The sequence below is a fragment of the Dermochelys coriacea genome, chromosome 14 (genome assembly GCF_009764565.3).
Source record: "Dermochelys coriacea isolate rDerCor1 chromosome 14, rDerCor1.pri.v4, whole genome shotgun sequence".
NCBI lineage: Eukaryota > Metazoa > Chordata > Testudines > Dermochelyidae > Dermochelys > Dermochelys coriacea.
Genome location: NC_050081.1, coordinates 35,208,103 through 35,225,920, shown reverse-complemented (window position 1 = coordinate 35,225,920; position 17,818 = coordinate 35,208,103). Strand labels below are relative to the sequence as shown.

Here is a 17,818-nt window from a genome sequence, read left to right as displayed (position 1 = left end):
GGGGCCTTGCAGATGCTTTGGACGAGTTAGTGTCAATTTAGACTCAACTCACTTCATTCAAAGGCTCTTTTCAGTCCACAAAAAAGAAATCACGAGCCCACACCCAGAAAGGAAACGCCTAATGATATTCCATCAGCCCATGTCTGAGCAGGGAGTGAAACTAAACTCCTCTCTTGTCTCTTTAGTGGGACTGCTGGCCCCTTACAAGCACTCAGAGGGGGTGTTCTGGTTGGCTGGCTCCCAGGACCAAAAGAAAGGGGAAGGGTCGATGGGAAACCAGGACCCTGAGCCTGACAGTCCCCAGGGGCAATGGGGGGAGGCCACTGCTCCAGGTCACCCTGATTGAAAGGGCGGGCAGGCAGGCAGTCAGGGAGATCCCATCCGCTGTGTGAGCTGGAATTGCCCTGGGTCAGGCAGACAGAGTGGGGCCAGCTAAGGAGAGAGAAGGGGCCCAAGCTGAGCTGGGAGCAGAGCTGCAGCCACAAAGCCAGAGATACGGCCCAGGGAGAGCAGATCCTGTGCTGGGAGCAGGGCTTCAGCCACAAAGCTAGAGGGGCCAGAGAAGCAGCCCAGGGGGCTGGATGCAGAATAGCAGAGAGTGGAGCTGGAGCTGGGGCTGGAGCAGTCTGGAGTTGGGTGTTGTGAGTAGCTGGGGAGAGCAAGGGAGGCTCTGGGCAGCCAACGGTCCTGCAGGCCAGAGTGAGAGGGGGATCATAACCGGCTGGGGGGTAGGAGGCTGACGCTTGAAAGAAGGGTCCCTGGAGGTGTGTGCTCGGAGGGGCCAGGCGGCCTTGGCCATGTGCAGACCGACCCCCTGCACCAGCCCCTTCCGCTGGGTGGAGAGGGAGAGGCAAGACAGGACCAGCCTTTCGGCCCCAGTGCAGAGAGGGAGGCAGGGTAGCCCAGTGGTGAGCTGGAGCCGGTTCGCTAGAACCGGTTGTTAAATTTTGAAGCCCTTTTAGAATCGGTTGTTCCACCAGGGAGAACCGGTTCTAAATGGGCTTCTAAATGTAACCGGCCAAAAGTGGTGCCTTAGGTGCCGACTTCACAGGTGCTCCAGCCCTGGAGCACCCACAGGGAAAATTTGGTGGGTGCAGAGCCCCCACCGGCAGCTCCCCACCCCCGGCCCCTAAGGTGTCACTTTTGATGTGATCAGTGGGGGAGCAGCCGCTCCCCCTGTTCCCCCCAGCTATGCTCCCCCACCCCTAGGAGCCAGAGGGACCTGCCGGATGCTTTCTGGGAGCTGCCCCAGGTAAGCACCACCGAGGACTCCCCACCTCACCCCCTGGCAGGTGCCTCCGGCTCTTAGGGGTGGGGTGGGCACCCACTATGGTGGCTCACGAGACTCTCTTGCCCGGTGCTGGGGGCAGTCAGGGGACAGGGGAGGGGAGTGGATGGGGCAGGGGTCCTGCGGGGGGGCATCAAGGAACACGGGGGGGTTGGATGCGGCAGGAGTCCCGGGGGGCGGGGGTGGGCAATGACCCCCTCGTGGGGTGAGGAGGGAACCCGTTGTTAAGATTTTGGCAGCTTATCACTGGGGTAGCCCCTTTGCATCCTGGACTTCCCATGGATGGGGGGCAGTAGGGGTCACCACCAGAGCAGGTGTCCAACCCTGGGCATCCCTGCAGCACAGCCAGGGCCTGGGCAGGAGGCCTGCAACATGGGAGGGACAGACTGTGAACTGCCCTGGCGCTCCAGAGACACTGCTTGTGATGTTCCCCACCACAGAGCGGGGTGACGTGTTCATCTTTCCCATTTGTTTCCTCCTTTTATTTTTATTTTTTTTATTTGCTGTTTAAATAAATTGTATTTGCTTTAAAGTGTATGTAATGATCAGTGGGTCAGAGAAGTGTCCAGTGCAGAGAGAGCCCCCTGGAGTGGGGATACCCTAGCCCATGCCCTAAGTGACCACAGAAGGGTTGGGGTTGAGCCCCCCCAGGAATCCTGGGCCCAGCTTTGTTGGGGTTATGCAGACTCTGCCACACAGGAGTGTGGAAGGGGAGCCCTCAAGGTCAGGCAGGCCTCCGGATAAAGGGAGTGGGAGCCAGGACTCAGATCCTTTGCTAGCCCATTTCACCAGGGTAGTGTATAAGCCAAAAAAGTTCCCCACAATAGTGGGACCATTCACCCACTTATGTCTCTTTCCTGCACTAGAAGCCACGGCTGCTGCAAATGCAGCAAAAACTCTCCAGGATGAACTCGCCTGTCCCCTCTGTCCGGAGTATTTTAAAGATCCGGTGTCTCTAGGCTGTGATCACAGTTTCTGCCGAGCCTGCATCACCCAGTGCTGGGGGGGATTCGCTAGGGACATCTCCTGCCCTCAGTGCAGAGGGACCTTTCCCCAGAGGAACCTCTTGCCGAACAGGCAGCTCAGAAATGTTGTGGAAGCAGCCAGAAAACTCGGGTTGCCAATAGGGAGGGAACCAGAACCAGAGAGACTGTGTGAGAAACACAAGGAGCCTCTCAAACTCTTCTGCAAAGAGGACGAAATCCCCACCTGCCTGGTGTGTGACAGATCCAAGGAGCACAGAGATCACACCGAGATTCCTGCAGAGGAAGCCGCCAAAGAATTCAAGGCAGGAAATCACCAACTGTTATTTTTATAACCAGAGCCTTGGGGAATTCACCTTCCCCCAGCATTAGAGTTTCCTTTAGCCCCAGACAGCCACTCAGTGAGCTCCATTGGAGAGGAACGAGGGGTTTCAGGCTTAAGTAGGTTTCTCAGCAACTGGGAATCCTCCAAAGACTCATGCAGATGGAGAATTTAAGCCCTTGATAAACATCCTAAGTAAGGCTTATACCTTGGAGTGAGGAACCCATACCACCCCTCCTGCTCCCCATACACAGAGTCATGGGCACTGAATGACCCTCATTCTCTGCCCTTCCCACTTCCAGCCCTTCCCCAAGCTATAAACACCATGTCTGTGCTCCTCCTCCTCCTTGGAGCTGAGGGAGCAGGAGGTTGCAGCTGGGGCTGTCCTCTTGGCAGACATCCCCTTCGCCCTTTTCCTGCAGAGCTCCTCACGCAGAGAAGAAGGGGGCCCGACCCCCATGAAACTTGCGGGGCACACAGGAGTGGTGCTCCTATCTTGCAAACCCTAGCAAGTCTGTCTGATATAATTAGAGATGGGATTGCAGGAAGCAGGGATTGGGTGGAAGTGGGCAACAGAGCAATGGGGCACTGTAGCAGGGTCATTGTTTCCAGACTGTCCCCTCATGGACTGGGGTAGCCCTACCTCATTTTCCTTCTGAGGTTCCCAGAAATAATCCACGGAGGCTTTTCTGTGGCCAGTAACACCCCTGCTCTCCCAGCAGTGACTCCCAAGACTTCTAGTCTGGAGTTTGGCCTTATCACCCTGAACAAGATCCTAAGGCCTCCTCTGCCTTCTCCATGGGTCTCCTCCCTCTGTTTTACCTACCCCAGGCCTGGTTGGATTACATGACACTCCCCTCTCCCCGAGTCACTGCTCCTTCATTCTCCCCACCCCCCCCCCGGGGATGAGAACTGGTTTCTCGCAGGTGGGGCTGAGACTTCTCTCTCTTTCTTGGGCCAGCCACCCTGTGACCGGCATTGTCCCTCTTCCACATCTCCTGAGGACACGGGGAGACTGTCCCCATCTTGCAGTTTTCAGTTTAGAAATTTTAGTCATAGATTTCAGTGTGGGAACCTTGTGGCCATAAAGGTTTCCATGTTGACATCAATAACAATAATAAGAATTCATAACCAATAGAATGTCCTGATTTCTACTGCGGTAGCATCTCCAGGTCCCGATGGGGGATTAGGGTCCCATTGTGCCAGGCTCTGTACAGACAAGTCAGACAAAGAGCTCACAGTCACAGTCTGCTGAAGACAATATGCAGCAGGTGGATAAAGAGAGAACTGGGAGTGGGGAGGGTTGTGTTTTCATGCACTGGCAATCGCAATAGGTCATCCATATTTCAAAGCTGTCCATTTTCCATGGTGCAGACTTAGTTGCCTGTACTTTTCTATGGGGAATGTTTTAGCTGATGGAGTGGCAGCCGGCATGAGGGGGAGTCCATGGCCCAGTCTCTCCTCCCTCCTGTGGGCTTGGGGGAGACTTAAGAATCAGGATTAGGGAGTTGAGACCCCTTTGGGTGCTGTTTCCCAAATGGTGGCTTGTCACCCATCAGTGAGTCGTGGGAAGTTGTAGATGGGTTGTGGGCTTGTTGTGGAGGGGCAGCCCAGCGGGGACAGGAGTGGTAGCTCCTGTCCCACAGGGCTGAGTCCAGCTCTCCACAGAGGGAGCCTGTGGAAAAATTCCAGCATGAACCTACTTGTCCCATCTGTCTGGAGTATTTCAGAGAACCTGCCACTCTCGAGAATGGGAATTTTAAGGAGAATGGGATGTGTGTTTTTGTTTTTGCAATAAGGGTAATGAAATATGTAAAAAGATGTGTGTGGTATCTGTACCTCAAAGCAGCACTCGGGAACCCCCATATTGACCATCATATAATTATGATATTGCATTCAAAGCATGCCATGTAAGAGGTCATATGAAAAGTCATGATTTGCTGAAATGCACTGTTCTGTTAAAATTTATAAAGCATTCATGTGTATGAAGTTATTAGTTTCTGCTGTATGGTTGTTACTGAAATATGTTGTAAGTTTGAGAGTCGCGGAGTGCCAGTTCTCCAGGGACAACAGAGCAGGTGATCCACTCCCAGGAGGGTGTTAAATGACCATTAACCAGCAGGGGAGTTGTAAACAAGGGATTTAGAAATCTGTAAGAGAGCTGTGCAAGCATCACATAATGGAGGATTGCTCAACTGAACTCTGTTACTCAGCAAAGCCCACCAGGAAATGTCTCGGGCTAGTGTTTTCCAGGAACATGGACTGGATATAAAATAGGGGACAGTGGCATCATGCTTTTACCTTTCGCCACCTCCACCTACGCCAGAAGCAACAAGAAGCAATAGCTAGAAGTGCAGCTGTTTCCTGTCCACATCAAATGACAAAAACATCACACTGGGATTGTCATAAACTTTCCTGATTTCACACTGATGCTTCTCTTAGCTGGTGTTTCTCTAACACCCCAGCTCCTGGAATCCTGTGATTAGGTGACAATCTCAGCGCTCACTCTAACAAAGATCACTTTCTTGCTCTTAGGGCTGAGTGGAAAAGATTGAGAATGTGACCAGAGTGAATCCTGAATGTTCAGAAACAAACAAAAAGTCCAGAATGTAATTTTATAAAAAACCACATCATGTTTCCTTCAGCCAACCTCCTGATTTTTGGTTACGTGGTGCTGGCAATACTGCCTTGGCAGTGATCAGTTCATGTTTTCAGGTCTTGTCTCCAGCAAAGGCTCTAAGGACCTATATAAAAAATGAAAGTTCTAATTTATCTCTTTACTTCACTCAGATCACAGTTTGTATAGTTTTCTTCCCTGCAACCAAGAAAACTGAAAACTTCCTTTGTTTAGGAAACACAGCCAAGAGTCTCACCTCATCACTTGCTTCCAGGAGCTGGGGCTTTAACAAACACACCAAATATCATAAAAAGAAAAGGAGGACTTGTGGCACATTTTTTCACTGAATGCATCTGATGAAGTGAGCTGTAGCTCACGAAAGCTTATGCTCAAATAAATTTGTTAGTCTTTAAGGTGCCACAAGTCTTCCTTTTCTTTTTGCAAATACAGACTAACCTGGCTGCTACTCTGATACCAAATATCATAGAATATCAGGTTTGGAAGGGACCTAGGATCATCTAGTCCAACCTCCTGCTCAAAGCAGGACTAATCCCCAATTTCTGCCCCAAATCCCTAAATGGCCCCCTCCAGGATTGAGCTCACAACCTGGGGTTTAGTAGGCCAATGCTCAAACCACTGAGCTATCCCTCCCACCTCATGAGTGTTGGTGACAGTGTGTCTCCTTTACGTTGAGCCAGAGCAGCCTCAGTATACATGAGAATCAGGCTTTGAAATGCTGATACCAGTGTAACCAAGGTTTTGGTCTGTGAATTTCATATCGCTAGACTTGGAAGGACTAGACTTTATCGGTCGATGTCTGCAAATGTTGATTTACACACACAGACCATGAAAAAATACTTCCATTGATAATAATTAAGATTTACCAATAGGCACAGTAAGAACAATGCTGCCTGAGAACTTATTAGACATTGATTAAAGAATATTTACTTTGCATGTGATGTTGACAATCTCTATTTTAATGAGTACTTGTGGCACCTTAGAGACTAACAAATTTATTAGAGCATAAGCTTTCGTGAGCTACAGCTCACTTCACTGTAGCTCACGAAAGCTTATGCTCTAATAAATTTGTTAGTCTCTAAGGTGCCACAAGTACTCCTTTTCTTTTTGCGAATACAGACTAACACGGCTGCTACTCTGAAATCTATTTTAATGGTTATGAAGCTTTAACTTTTTGAATCAGTCTCTACTGTCCTTAAATAGTTATTGTTTGACCAAAATACTGTCTGATCCCGCCCTAAATTTCCCACCACTGTGAAAATTTAAATTGATAAAAATTGGAATAAAATGCTTAAAACCCACATTTCTGTGCACTTGTGAAAGTTTAAATCGATAAGCATAAAAATTGCTTAAAAATAAACATCTGTCAAAATTTTATATTAAAAAATGAATTCTACCAAGCCTGACTATCACTCCTTAGATACTGGTTTCAGAGTAGCAGCCGTGTTAGTCTGTATTCGCAAAAAGAAAAGGAGTACTTGTGGCACCTTAGAGACTAAGGTGCTTTTCTTTTTCCTTAGATACACAGACCCACCCTGCTCCTGCAAGCTCATCAGGACAGGGAGATGCTGATGTCCACGTGGAGGCCCAGTGACCCTCCACACCAGCACAGGGGGCTGACTGCAGGACCAGAACACTAGTGATATATTTTTCAGGAAACCCTCACAGCTGAATTGTTACCAGTGGGCTCCTTCCAATTCAGCAAACAGTGTGCATCAGTTCCAGGAAGGGAAACACCCAATTGCTGCTGCAGGCGGGGCAGAGTGTGAACTCAGGAGGAAATTGAAACTTCTTAGTTCTTACAAGGTTACACTGCCCAGAGGGAGCCATGGCTGCAGAGAACCCCATGGAAAGTCTGCAGGAGGAAGTGACATGTCCCATCTGTCTGGAGTATTTTAAGGACCCAGTGATTACAAACTGTGGGCACAATTTCTGCCGAGCCTGCATCAGCCAGTGCTGGGAGGGACCTGACACAGCCACCTCCTGCCCTCAGTGCAGAGAAACTGTGCAACAGGAAAACCTCAGGTCCAACAGGCAGCTGGCAAACATGGTAGAAATCACCAATCGGCTGAGTTTACAGGCAAATAAGGCAGTGAAGGGAGCAGAAGGAGATGGGGTGTGTGGGGAACACCAAGAAGCTCTGAAACTGTTCTGCAAAGAGGATGAAACTTCGATCTGTCTGGTTTGCCAGCTGTCCTGGGCTCACAGAGCTCACACGGTGGTTCCCATAGAGGAGGCTGCCCAGGAGTACAAGGTAGGGAATTGCTGTCAAGTTTAATGGGTAATAACTTTGGATTTTAATTACAGGCTAATTTAACTGAAAGTTACATGGAACAGGTGTGATACATCATTCAGCTCTGTAAAGCCTTCATGGTATGGGAGATGCTGTAACAAAATAACTGATTTGGCAGTTTGGCAACAGAGGCAAAATATAAACTCTTTACAGACACCTCCTGATGTGGGAAACTTTTCTGAGATGCTGAATCCTTTTCAAACCCAGCTTTTTTATTTTTTTAACACAACGGAAGCTGTGAAATGCTCAGTGAAGCTTGATTCAGAAGAGCTGCAGACCGATGTTGCCTTCAGCCTGGAGAAGGGGAAGTTACAAGCTGTTCTTGTTACTGATTTGTTTAATCGAGTGACCAAAGAGACTGAAGTGTTCTCCGACTGGTTTTTGAATGTTATAATTCTTGACATCTGATTTGTGTTCATTTATTCTTTTACGTAGAGACTGTCCAGTTTGGCCAATTCACCTGTGCATCTACCAATGTGATATATGCCATCATGTGCCAGCAATGTCCCTCTGCTATGTACATTGGCCAAACTGGACAGTCTCTACATAAAAGAATAAATGGACACAAATCGGACGTCAAGAATTATAACATTCAAAAACCAGTCGGAGAACACTTCAATCTCTCTGGTCACTCGATTACAGACCTAAAAGTGGCAATTCTTCATCAAAAAAACTTCAAAAACAGACTCCAATGAGAGACTGCTGAACTGGAATTAATTTGCAAACTGGATACTATTAACTTAGGCTTGAATAAAGACTGGGAGTGGATGTGTCATTACACAAAGTAAAACTATTTCCCCTTGTTTATTTCCCCTCCTACTGTTCTTGTAAAGTGCTGGAAATGGCCCACCTTGATTATCACTACAAAAGGTCCTCCACCTCCCCCACCTGCTCTTCTGCTGGTAATAGGTCACCTTTCCTGATCACTCTTGTTACAGTCTGTATGGTAATACCCATTGTTTCATGTTCTCTGTGTATATAAAATCTCCCCACTATATTTTCCACTGCATGCATCTGATGAAGTGAGCTGTAGCTCACGAAAACTTATGCTCTAATAAATTTGTTAGTCTCTAAGGTGCCACAAGTCCTCCTTTTCTTTTTACGGATACAGATTAACACGGCTGCTACTCTGAAACCTCTCTTCTCTGAGCAAGTTACAGCATAAATAGGAAAGACAGAAAGGGCAGGAGAGAAACTGAGGCCCAGAGAGTTGCCCAGGGTCATCGGTAGATGGGAACAGAACTGAGGTCTTCCTAGACCAGGTCCAGGGCCCTAAGCGCTAGACCATGCTGCTACCCTAGTGTCAGTCCCTCTCCCCCGATGAAGTGTGTCCATTAGCAGGGAAAGACACCTTGATAAAGGCCCCAGACACAGGAGGGAGATTAAATTTCGCACGGGGATTCGGAATTCCTGTGTAGCTCCATGGGGGGTTAAACTCAGATGCTGCCGGCCTCCATGAGAGGAGATCACCGGGCTGACCCCGAGCACCTTCAGTCCGCACACAACATGGCTCCAGACAGCTCAAGTCCATGCCAAGTCCCACTGGGATTAGACTGGATTGTAGCCAAACTAACCCCAGGCTGGAGCTGACCGATGCCAATCTGACCTGGTCTGTGGTGTACGTGGGCAAGGCCCAGCCAGAGGGGTTCCATGAGTCCCACTTGGCAGCCTTTAGAAATCTCCCAGAATGCACTGCTTCCGGGATCTTTACCAGGCAATGGCACTGTGGGGGACCTGCCCAGGGGGCATTGCCATGGAAAGGGGTCAGCACAGCACTGGGGAAACCCCAACCGTTCTTTATACAAATCTGCTTCATGTCTAATGAGGGAGGTCACCGAGGCATCCACAAAGCACGGGACATCCCCACGCCTGCCTGCCTGGGCCCGTCCTCACCAGTATCAGTGTGGGCCCCACCACCGCCTTTGTGAGTGGACTACCCATCTGCATCATTGTGCATGGAGGTGCCACCCCCAGCCCCACCCTCACAGGTGTCCTCCTGCATCCTCAGTCTCCTCCTCTCTCTCTCTTTTGCACCAGACAAAGTCACGTCCAGTGCTGGATCCCTACCGGACAGGGATAGGTCTCCACAGAACTGGGACCGCGCAGCTTCAAAGCAGACGAGTGGCCTCCCGACGTCTCATGGGCTTTGCCCTGGTGCTTAGACCAGCTCTGCCCAACCAGTGCTGTCCCCAGGGCTGCAGGGCTGAAATCCCAACCCATATTGAAACTCTGGTGGCTTCTGGGATTTTATCACTTTGTTCATTAAACCTTCTCAAAAACAGATATATTGATTCTCCCCCATGTGACTCCAATGCCCTGATATGCGCTGTACCACTAATCAATTCATAAATACCAGTAAAGCTTGGTTATAATTGAGATCTCTCTCATTACCAAAGAGACTGAACCTGATTTGGTAACAAGTTGGAATATGACACGTTCCCAGTCTCCATTAATGAGGTTTTATCTCCTTGGTGGCCCTGATGTCACAAAGCAATTGGGACCAACAGTCATCTGGGGTTTGGATGGAAAAACACTCAGTTCACACCCCTCTCAAACCCGCAAAATGAAACCTCACGAATACTTTCTGTTTCTTCAGGAAAAACTTCAGGCCCATTTGAAGACTCTGAGAGAAGAGAGAGAAAAACTGCTGGAATCAAAAGTGACTGGAGAAGGGAAAAGCTGGGAGTATCTGGTAGGTGCCTGTTGTTATTAACCGGCAGGGACTGGCAGTGGGAGGTCTGTTTGGAGGCAGATTCCCCTGTGGCCTTGATGATTGTGGGCTTGTGTGTGTTCGTCCGTCCCTGATCATGGATTGCTTGGTTAGATCTATATGTAGACAAGCACTAAGCTCCATTGCAGTTAATGAGTTAATGTCTTGCCCTAGTGGCTTTCACAGAAATCCTCCCCAAGTGAACTGAATGTCCCTGTGAAGTGCTCTCCACTGTGTCTGGTCATTTCTTGCACTAACATGATTTTAGAATTTTCAAAGAAGATCCTCCTGCACACTCAGCTCTCCATCAAAGGGCCCCAGGATCCATCCGTGTCCCGGACCAGCCCTTTCCCTATTTTCATACAGATACAGACACAAACCGAGAGGCAGAAGATTGTGTCTGAATTTCAGCAACTGCGGCAGTTCCTGGAGGAACAAGAGCGACTCCTGCTGGGCCAGCTGGACAAGTTGGACGAGGAGATTGTGTGGATCCAGAATGAAAATGTCAGTAAATTCTCTGAGGAGATTTCCCATCTCAGTGAGCTGATCAGTGAGCTGGAGGGGAAGTGTCAGAAGCCAGCAAGTGAATTCCTGCAGGTGAGACTGAGTGAGAAACATCCCAGATCCCCACACAGAGAAGGGAGGGCTCCTGAATCATAAGCACTGGGGTCCAGCAGTCAGAGATCTTGGTGTAACTCGGCATGTGCATTGCTGACATGTGAAGTACTATTGTTCTTTGCAGAGTTACAGACACAGAGATATGAGAGAAGGAAAAGTCCCATTAATTCAGGGAATCCATGGCCCTGGGGCCAGGGTAGGGTCTTTCTTCCCCCAAACTTCCTAAATCCCTTCCTTGGGATCCCTTGTGTGTATCAGAGGGGACTAATATTCTTTTCTCTCTCTCTCACCTCTAGGATGTCAGAAGCACCTTGAGCAGGTATGTGGCTCTCTCTCACTCCCTCTCACACTTCACAATGCTGGGAAAGAGCTTGGAGATTATGTTAGCACCACATCTCCCCAGGGCTCTTTAGCAAAATGTGTGGGGAAGGTCACATGCTGGATACAAATCTCTCTGAACAACTTTATCCAGAGATTCTCACCCTTACACAGAAGACTCTGGAATTATCCATTCAGTGGGAAAGACTGACCTCAAGTATTTCCTAAGGATGTCACATCCCTGGGGGACTGGCTGCCTCAGGATTGTGGGGATGGAATATGGGCCTGTCACTGCTGGGGCCCTGGTTACCATTCAGCCCAGGGCAACAGTGGTCAAGAGTCTTTCCCTCCTGAGGACTGTCTGGAGACATGTGTGGAATGAGCTGTGGAGAGGGGAATTGGTGTCTTAGTCTAGTTCCTAGAGGGCAGATTTCTATAGCACTTCACGTGGGAACCTCCTGTCCCTCAGAGCATGGAGGCCAAGGAGTGAATTGCCCATGGAGACTCCTTTCCCCTTTTGTCCCCAGAGCTGATCTCACCAGACCAGAATAGAAGAGTATTAACAAGCCCTTTGAAGGGAAGGTTGTACGGCCATGGGCTGTGTGGCACCTGCTCTGAAGCTGGGAGAAATTGAGGAATTCTAACTCCAGGCCCATTAGAGCAGCGACTCACTAACAAAAGCTTAGAATCAGTCACTAAATGCAACATAATCATGTGAAATTGTTTCTCTCCAGGTGTGAGAAGAGGAAGTTCCAGCAGCCTGAGGAGATTTCTCCTGAACTGGAAGTGCGGGTCAGTGGTTACTTCCAGAAAACTATTGCGCTATTGGAGACTCTAAGGAAGTTCAAAGGTACCGAGAAGGGATCTAGGAGGGGAAATTGGGTTAAGTGTCTGAGACTGTGGGAAGACAATGGCGCTGATCAATTGGGTCATAATTAGTTTTTCACCTTGATTACCTTGTTTGACCATTCTTCTAGTATCCTGGGCTTCCTTCTCCGTGTGTGGCAATATCTTTTCAGGACGAAATCTTCCCATCTCTTCTGAGGGCGGCTGAGTGGTTGTTTCAGTTCCCTTGGGTTTTATTATGCTTCTATTTAAAATTGTTGGGTGAGAATGCCCCACTCTTGGGGTCCAAGACACTCAGGTTGATTAATTCAACCACTTATTTGTTCCAAAAGTATGTCTTGCCATTACAATTACTGCTCAAGTAAGAAATGACAGACATGCTGAAAGAAATACTGCCCAGTTACCTTCTCCTGGGGCAAAGGTGGGTCATGATGCATTTCTTCTTTGATGCTCTGACTACTCCATACAATGTCTGACATATTATACATATCCAGATTATATAAAGTATTTATTAGTTCTTTTTCAGTCACCTTTGTGTGAATAGTAAGTGTCTTGCCTCAATCATGCACTGCACATGCATGAACTTTTTAATTGGCAGGGCTTTTGCTGTCCAAGCTATTTTCATGTTATTCTCTTTTCTGATTCATTCATCACCACTCAATACACTGATGTGCACAGATAACTTTGACCTTTTCTCCACATTGGGGTTTTTGGACTTTGCCAACTGCTCCTGGGCAGTGCATTTTGGGTGTCTGTTGTCTTTAAGCACATTGTGTGGTCAAAACATATCTTTGTCCCACATAGCAACTTATGAACACATCACTTAATAAAAATGACACTTAAGGCAACGTTTCCCTTATGTCAAGTAAACAGCTCACCAGGCCAAAGCCAAGTCAGTCAGTACAAATGCACAGTCTCGGTCTGTCCAAACTTATGTATAAGAAATGACCCCTGTACCAATTCTCAATACATAATATAATAACTAGTGAAAAGCAGACAAATGGAGCAGATGTAGCAGGGACCCAGGCATCAGGATGTCTCACGTTAATTCATGATTTACCAAAGGTCACAACATTCAACATTCAGTCCCAAATTCAGGAAAATGGCCTAATTTGGAGCACCCGAGTTTCTCTCTCCCAGCTGGAGAGCTGCAGGGCAGGTGCGCCAGAGCCATGTAGCCTCCACAGCTGCAGATGGAGTCAGTGGGAGCTGCAGGAGACCAGCCCCTCTGAGAACCAGGCCCCAGGTGCCTAAAGGTCGGCACCCAAAGTTAAAGATCAATTGTTACACCTGGACCCAGCCCAGCCCATCACTGTGCTCTGACCCCGTATGCAGCTAGTCTGGGCACATGGGCGGTAGGGGAGCAGAAAGCCCTTCCCGCACGGTGAGGGATCCCTCCAGCCCAGGAGCCTCTTGTGCCTCCTCCCCAGCAGCTGCAGGCCCAAGGCGGGTTCCTGAGAGGGCCGGGAATGGGGTGGGGGTGGTGAGGGAGGGGGGTGGACGAGGGACAGAGGGCCGTGGGCCGTGTAAAGCTGGGCCTCGGACACTCTGCTCCCTGGCCAAGACCCATGGTTTCAGACCTTTTTATATTAAAGACCTGAGTGTCTCTCTGTCACGATGAAAACAGAGTTCGAGGAGTTCAGAGTGGGGAGGCTGTTATAAATATGAAAGCCTGAAATCTCCCCCCTCTTATCCTTTCCCCCTGCAGACACTCTGCCATCTGAACTGGAGCCAAAAAGAGGGGAACCACTTGGAGCACACAGACGGGGTGAGACTGCAGCCTCTTTCCAGCACTGGCCCCTCTCAGACCCCACCCCTGCTCCCCTTTCCCCAAGGCCCAGAGCCCAGCTGTCACCCAGGGTGCTCGGGCGGCACTGGGGAACCCTGCACCCTCCACCTGCCCTGGGGTGGTGCGGTCTGGGGAGTGGAAACATGAGCCGGGGGCTGCTCCCAGGCCCTCCAGACACCAGCCCAGGGCAGGTAGAGGATCAGGGGCTCCCCACAACGGCCAAGGCTCCCAGCATGGCAAGGAGTCAGGGCCTCGGTGGGAAGAGGAGTCATGGGGCAGGGCCACGGAGTAGGCAGGGCCGCAGGCAATGGGCCCTTGGGGCCTCCCAACTTCTACCAAGGTTCCAGAACACCTGGGGGGGGGGATTCCAAGCCGACATCACACAAATAATCCTGGTTTCAGAGTAGCAGCCGTGTTAATTTGTATCCACAAAAAGAACAAGAATACTTGTGGCACCTTAGAGACTAACAAATTTGTTTGAGCATAAGCTTTTGTGGGCTACAGCCCACTTCATGCATGCAACCGATGAAGTGGGCTGTAGCCCACGAAAGCTTATCCTCAAATAAATTTGTTAGTCTCTAAGGTGCCACACGTCGTCCTGTTCTTTTTACAAATAATCATGACACCAACCTTAGTGCTGAGTTTATGCCCAGGCTGCTGAACACAAACACTCTCCCTGAGCAGCACCCGAACAGAGCTCAATGCCCTGAGGACTGACACATCCCTCTACTTTACCCTGGTGCAGGGGGTCTCCCCATTGCTCTTCTCCAACATCCTGCCTTTCCTTTGGGCAGGGCTGGGCTCTCCCATTGGGGCTGCTCCCTGCTTCCTGGATTGGGGAGATTCTCCCCCTCTGATGCTGGCAGCTCCTCCCTTCTCTCTAGGTTGGGGATGGAGCTACCCCACCCAATGCCACCTCCTACTCTCTGGTCTTAAGCGGCTCTTCCCCATTGCTGCACTTTCCTCTCTGTTCGTTCCCTGGCCTGGGAGTGGAGGCTGCCTTAAGGGATGGAGTTTCTCTCTGAGTTTTTAAACTGGTACCTGCCTCCTCTGTTCCCTCCTCAATAAAAGCTTCTGATCCCTTCCTGGCTGTCTCTGCCGCTGGGAATGCAGCAGCCCCAGCAGGGAGAGCTGGGAGCTGAAGCTTTTGCAAGCAAATGAGAAACAGGCTGAGGAGCTGCAGTGACATCTCTGCTCAGTCTCAGACCGCCAGGACAGAGGCAGCTCCCTGGGATCCAGGCCGGTCCCAGCCAGAACAGGGCTGATGGGGAGAGTGAGAAATGCTCCCAGCTGCCCCCAGGGCTGAGCTCTGCCCCTAACGCTCCAATTCTCTCTCCCCAGCGAATGTGACTCTGGATCCAGACACGGCTCAGCCTGACCTCATTCTGTCTACGGATTGGAAGAGTGTGAGATGGGAATACAAATGGCAGGATCTTCCCCACAACCCTGAGAGATTTGATACTGCGCTCTGTGTGCTGGGCTGTGAGGGATTCACCGCGGGGAGACATTGCTGGGAGGTGGAGGTGGGGGATGGGGAACGCTGGGCTGTGGGGGTAGCCAGAGAGTCTGTGAGGAGGAAGGGGGTGATCAGCCTCAGCCCTGAGGGGGGGATCTGGGCTGTGGAGCGATGGTGGGGTCAGTTCCGGGCTCTCACCTCCCCTGAGACCCCCCTGCCATGGCACCAGGCCCCCAGCAGGATCCGGGTTTGTCTGGACTGTGACCAGGGGCAGGTGACATTTATCGATGTTGGTGACGAGGCCCCGATCTTCACTTTCCCGCCGGGCTCCGTCCCTGGAGAGAGAATCCGACCCTGGCTCTGGGTGGGGCCAGGATCCCAGCTCAGACTGTGTCCCTGAGACACAGGGTGGGGTGTCAGGGTGTGTGTGTGTGTGTAATATCCCACTGGGGGTCCTGAGATCAGCCTCTCTAGCCTCACACACCCTAGTCTGGATGATCTCTCCCTGTGGTCTTTCTATCATGCTGTCTCTGTGACCCTGGAAGTTGCTTCGGGTCTCAACTCTGTGCAGCCTCCTGACTGTCAAACCATAGAGAGCATTCAGTGAGCGAGGTAGAGAAGCCAATCTCATTGCCCTAGAAAAAAAAGGCTGATCACCCACTGGGGGGCAGCTCCTTTTCCCCCATCCCTCGGCCGCCCTGCCAGGGGTGGGCCCCGCCAATCAGCTCCTCAGTATCCCCTCCAGAGCCTCCCACCCACCACCATCAGGTGTTTAGTGGCATGCCGAAGGCGATGGATGGGGCAGACCTGGGCAATGCATGGCCCAGATGCCGCCAGTGGAAGGACCGGCACCAGCCCCTGCCAGGCCAGCCGCTGAGACACTGCTCTGCATCCCTGTGTGGCAGCTGCCTGAGAAAGCCTGGCTGGGGAGGTGATTTCTCGTCTCTACCTGGGCTCAGCTGCCAGAGGTTTGGCACCCGAGCCCAGGTAGGGAGCAGAAGTGGCCTTTCCAGTCAGACTCTCTCAGGCAACCGCCCCAGCAAGAGGGGCTGGTGTTAAAAGGCGTCTTCTTCCTGCTCCTCCCCGGGCTCCTGCCCGCCAGAGACAGAGGCAGAACATGCCGTAAGGAGGAGTCAATGAAGCGGGAGGAAAATGCACACATGCACCCCGCAGGTAGCATGGGGCCGGGAGAGCGTGGTGGCCCCGAGGCTGGGTGCGGGGGCACGAGACCCGCTCTTTAGATCATGCCCCCCCCACTACAAGGAGACACCAGTTGAATATGGAGCACCCTGGGGGAGGGAGTGAGAAGGGGTGGAGTGGGGGGGTGGGGCATAGGATGGAGTGGGGGGGTCGGGCACCCTCCAGAAAATCTAGAAGTCGGTGCCTAAGTAGACAAGCCGATCTCATCACTGCCCCAGGAATTGTGCAGTCTGTTTGCCACTGTTCTCTATGGTTCAGGAGGACTCTGGGGATCCTGGGTCAGACAGTGACACTGAGACATGAGGGGGAACAGCCCACTGGGCATGGAAAAATGGGTTTCTCTAGCCAAGTTATCCTAGCCCCTATGGCCTGGAGGACTCCAGTCTACCCAGCCATCTGGTCTCTTAGCTCTATGAGCCCTGGAAGCTCCTCCCCACTCCCTCCTTGCAGCACCATGGATGGAGGGGAGAGGGGCAGGGAAGGGCCAGTGGAATTACAGGAGGAGCAGAGGGGCAGAGGTGGGGGCTGAGCAAGGGGTAGAATTAAGAGCCGGACTGCGGACAGGCAGGTGTGGGATGGAGGGACACAGATTTAATTAACTGTGGTTTTGGGGAGAAGCTGGCCCAAGAGGGAAACCCCTGGAAACACAGGGGCTGAGGGATTGGCTGGCTGGTATGCATGAGGCAGGAAGCCAGGAGAAGCAGTCGTGAGCCTCGTCTCAGCAGGAAACTGAGAGACAGAACTTGCTTCAGGCACAGGGTCCCCTGGAAAGGCAAACGTGCATTTCTGAGTAAGGAAACTGCCGGCTGCTGTTTGTTTCTACTGTGTTCAGAGCACAGGAATGTGCGGACATTGTTTGTAAATAATAAAGATGGCACCAAAGAAATACCTGACTCCAATAATCCATTCCTCCTGCCAGTGGAAGAACCTAGCAAGGCCCAACACTGGCTAACGGCTCAGGTCAAAGGAGCAATGGTGCAACCTGGGGCAGAATCTAGACATGTGGCGGCAAATGCAGTGGTGGGAAACATTTGCGGGGAGCTCCAGCAGCAGAGCCTGTGCAGAGGGGCAGATTGCTGCTCATTGTGGATGTGAGCATATCTGGCTTTGTGTGCTGAGCCCCACTGTGCCTCCTCTCTGAGATGACACGCCTCTCCCCAGAGTCAGACAAAACCCAAACATGGGTCCCTGGCTCGTATTTCCCCCCAGCAGAACCAGCCCACACAGTAATGATGGGCTCAGTATTGGCCCAAGGAGAAAAAACGGCTGGAAGAGACTGGGGCAGCTGGAATGGGCTGGGGGTGGGGGAAGGTATTGTTCCCTTCTTCTGTCTATGGAGTTTTACAAAGTTTAAACCTAA

The 17,818-nt window shown here is 50.9% G+C and overlaps 6 protein-coding genes across 9 annotated transcripts in view; 2 read left to right on the top strand and 4 right to left on the bottom strand.

Moving 5' to 3' along the window:
* Positions 1 to 17,818, top strand: part of LOC119843287 (zinc finger protein 850-like) — a 1,467,609-nt gene that overhangs the window by 16,911 nt on the left and 1,432,880 nt on the right. The window lies entirely within an intron of this gene.
* The window catches only part of LOC119843274 (zinc finger protein 850-like), a 1,382,451-nt gene that overhangs the window by 229,547 nt on the left and 1,135,086 nt on the right, over positions 1 to 17,818 (bottom strand). The window lies entirely within an intron of this gene.
* Positions 1 to 17,818, bottom strand: part of LOC119842642 (zinc finger protein 239-like) — a 1,225,455-nt gene that overhangs the window by 695,909 nt on the left and 511,728 nt on the right. The gene's annotated exons all lie outside the window — the stretch shown is intronic.
* Positions 1 to 17,818, bottom strand: part of LOC119843367 (zinc finger protein 664-like) — a 1,158,238-nt gene that overhangs the window by 777,558 nt on the left and 362,862 nt on the right. The gene's annotated exons all lie outside the window — the stretch shown is intronic.
* Positions 1 to 17,818, bottom strand: part of LOC119843338 (zinc finger protein 850-like) — a 621,437-nt gene that overhangs the window by 240,757 nt on the left and 362,862 nt on the right. The window lies entirely within an intron of this gene.
* Positions 6,992 to 17,818, top strand: part of LOC119843356 (zinc finger protein RFP-like) — a 1,128,717-nt gene continuing 1,117,890 nt past the window's right edge. Inside the window, exons 1-8 of one of the 4 annotated variants that reach the window (XR_006275565.1) lie at positions 6,992 to 7,482; positions 10,118 to 10,213; positions 10,598 to 10,828; positions 11,146 to 11,168; positions 11,902 to 12,017; positions 13,722 to 13,781; positions 15,144 to 15,739; positions 15,785 to 17,340. Coding sequence is in view for 3 of the 4 variants with exons in the window: in XM_043496845.1 (XP_043352780.1) it covers positions 7,057 to 7,482; positions 10,118 to 10,213; positions 10,598 to 10,828; positions 11,146 to 11,168; positions 11,902 to 12,017; positions 13,722 to 13,781; positions 15,144 to 15,658 (1,467 nt within the window). In the remaining variant the exon portion in view is untranslated. Of the gene's footprint in view, positions 7,483 to 10,117; positions 10,214 to 10,597; positions 10,829 to 11,145; positions 11,169 to 11,901; positions 12,018 to 13,721; positions 13,782 to 15,143; positions 15,740 to 15,784; positions 17,341 to 17,818 lie in introns of those variants that run through there. The other 3 variants (XM_043496845.1, XM_043496847.1, XM_043496846.1) reach the window with 3 other exon arrangements.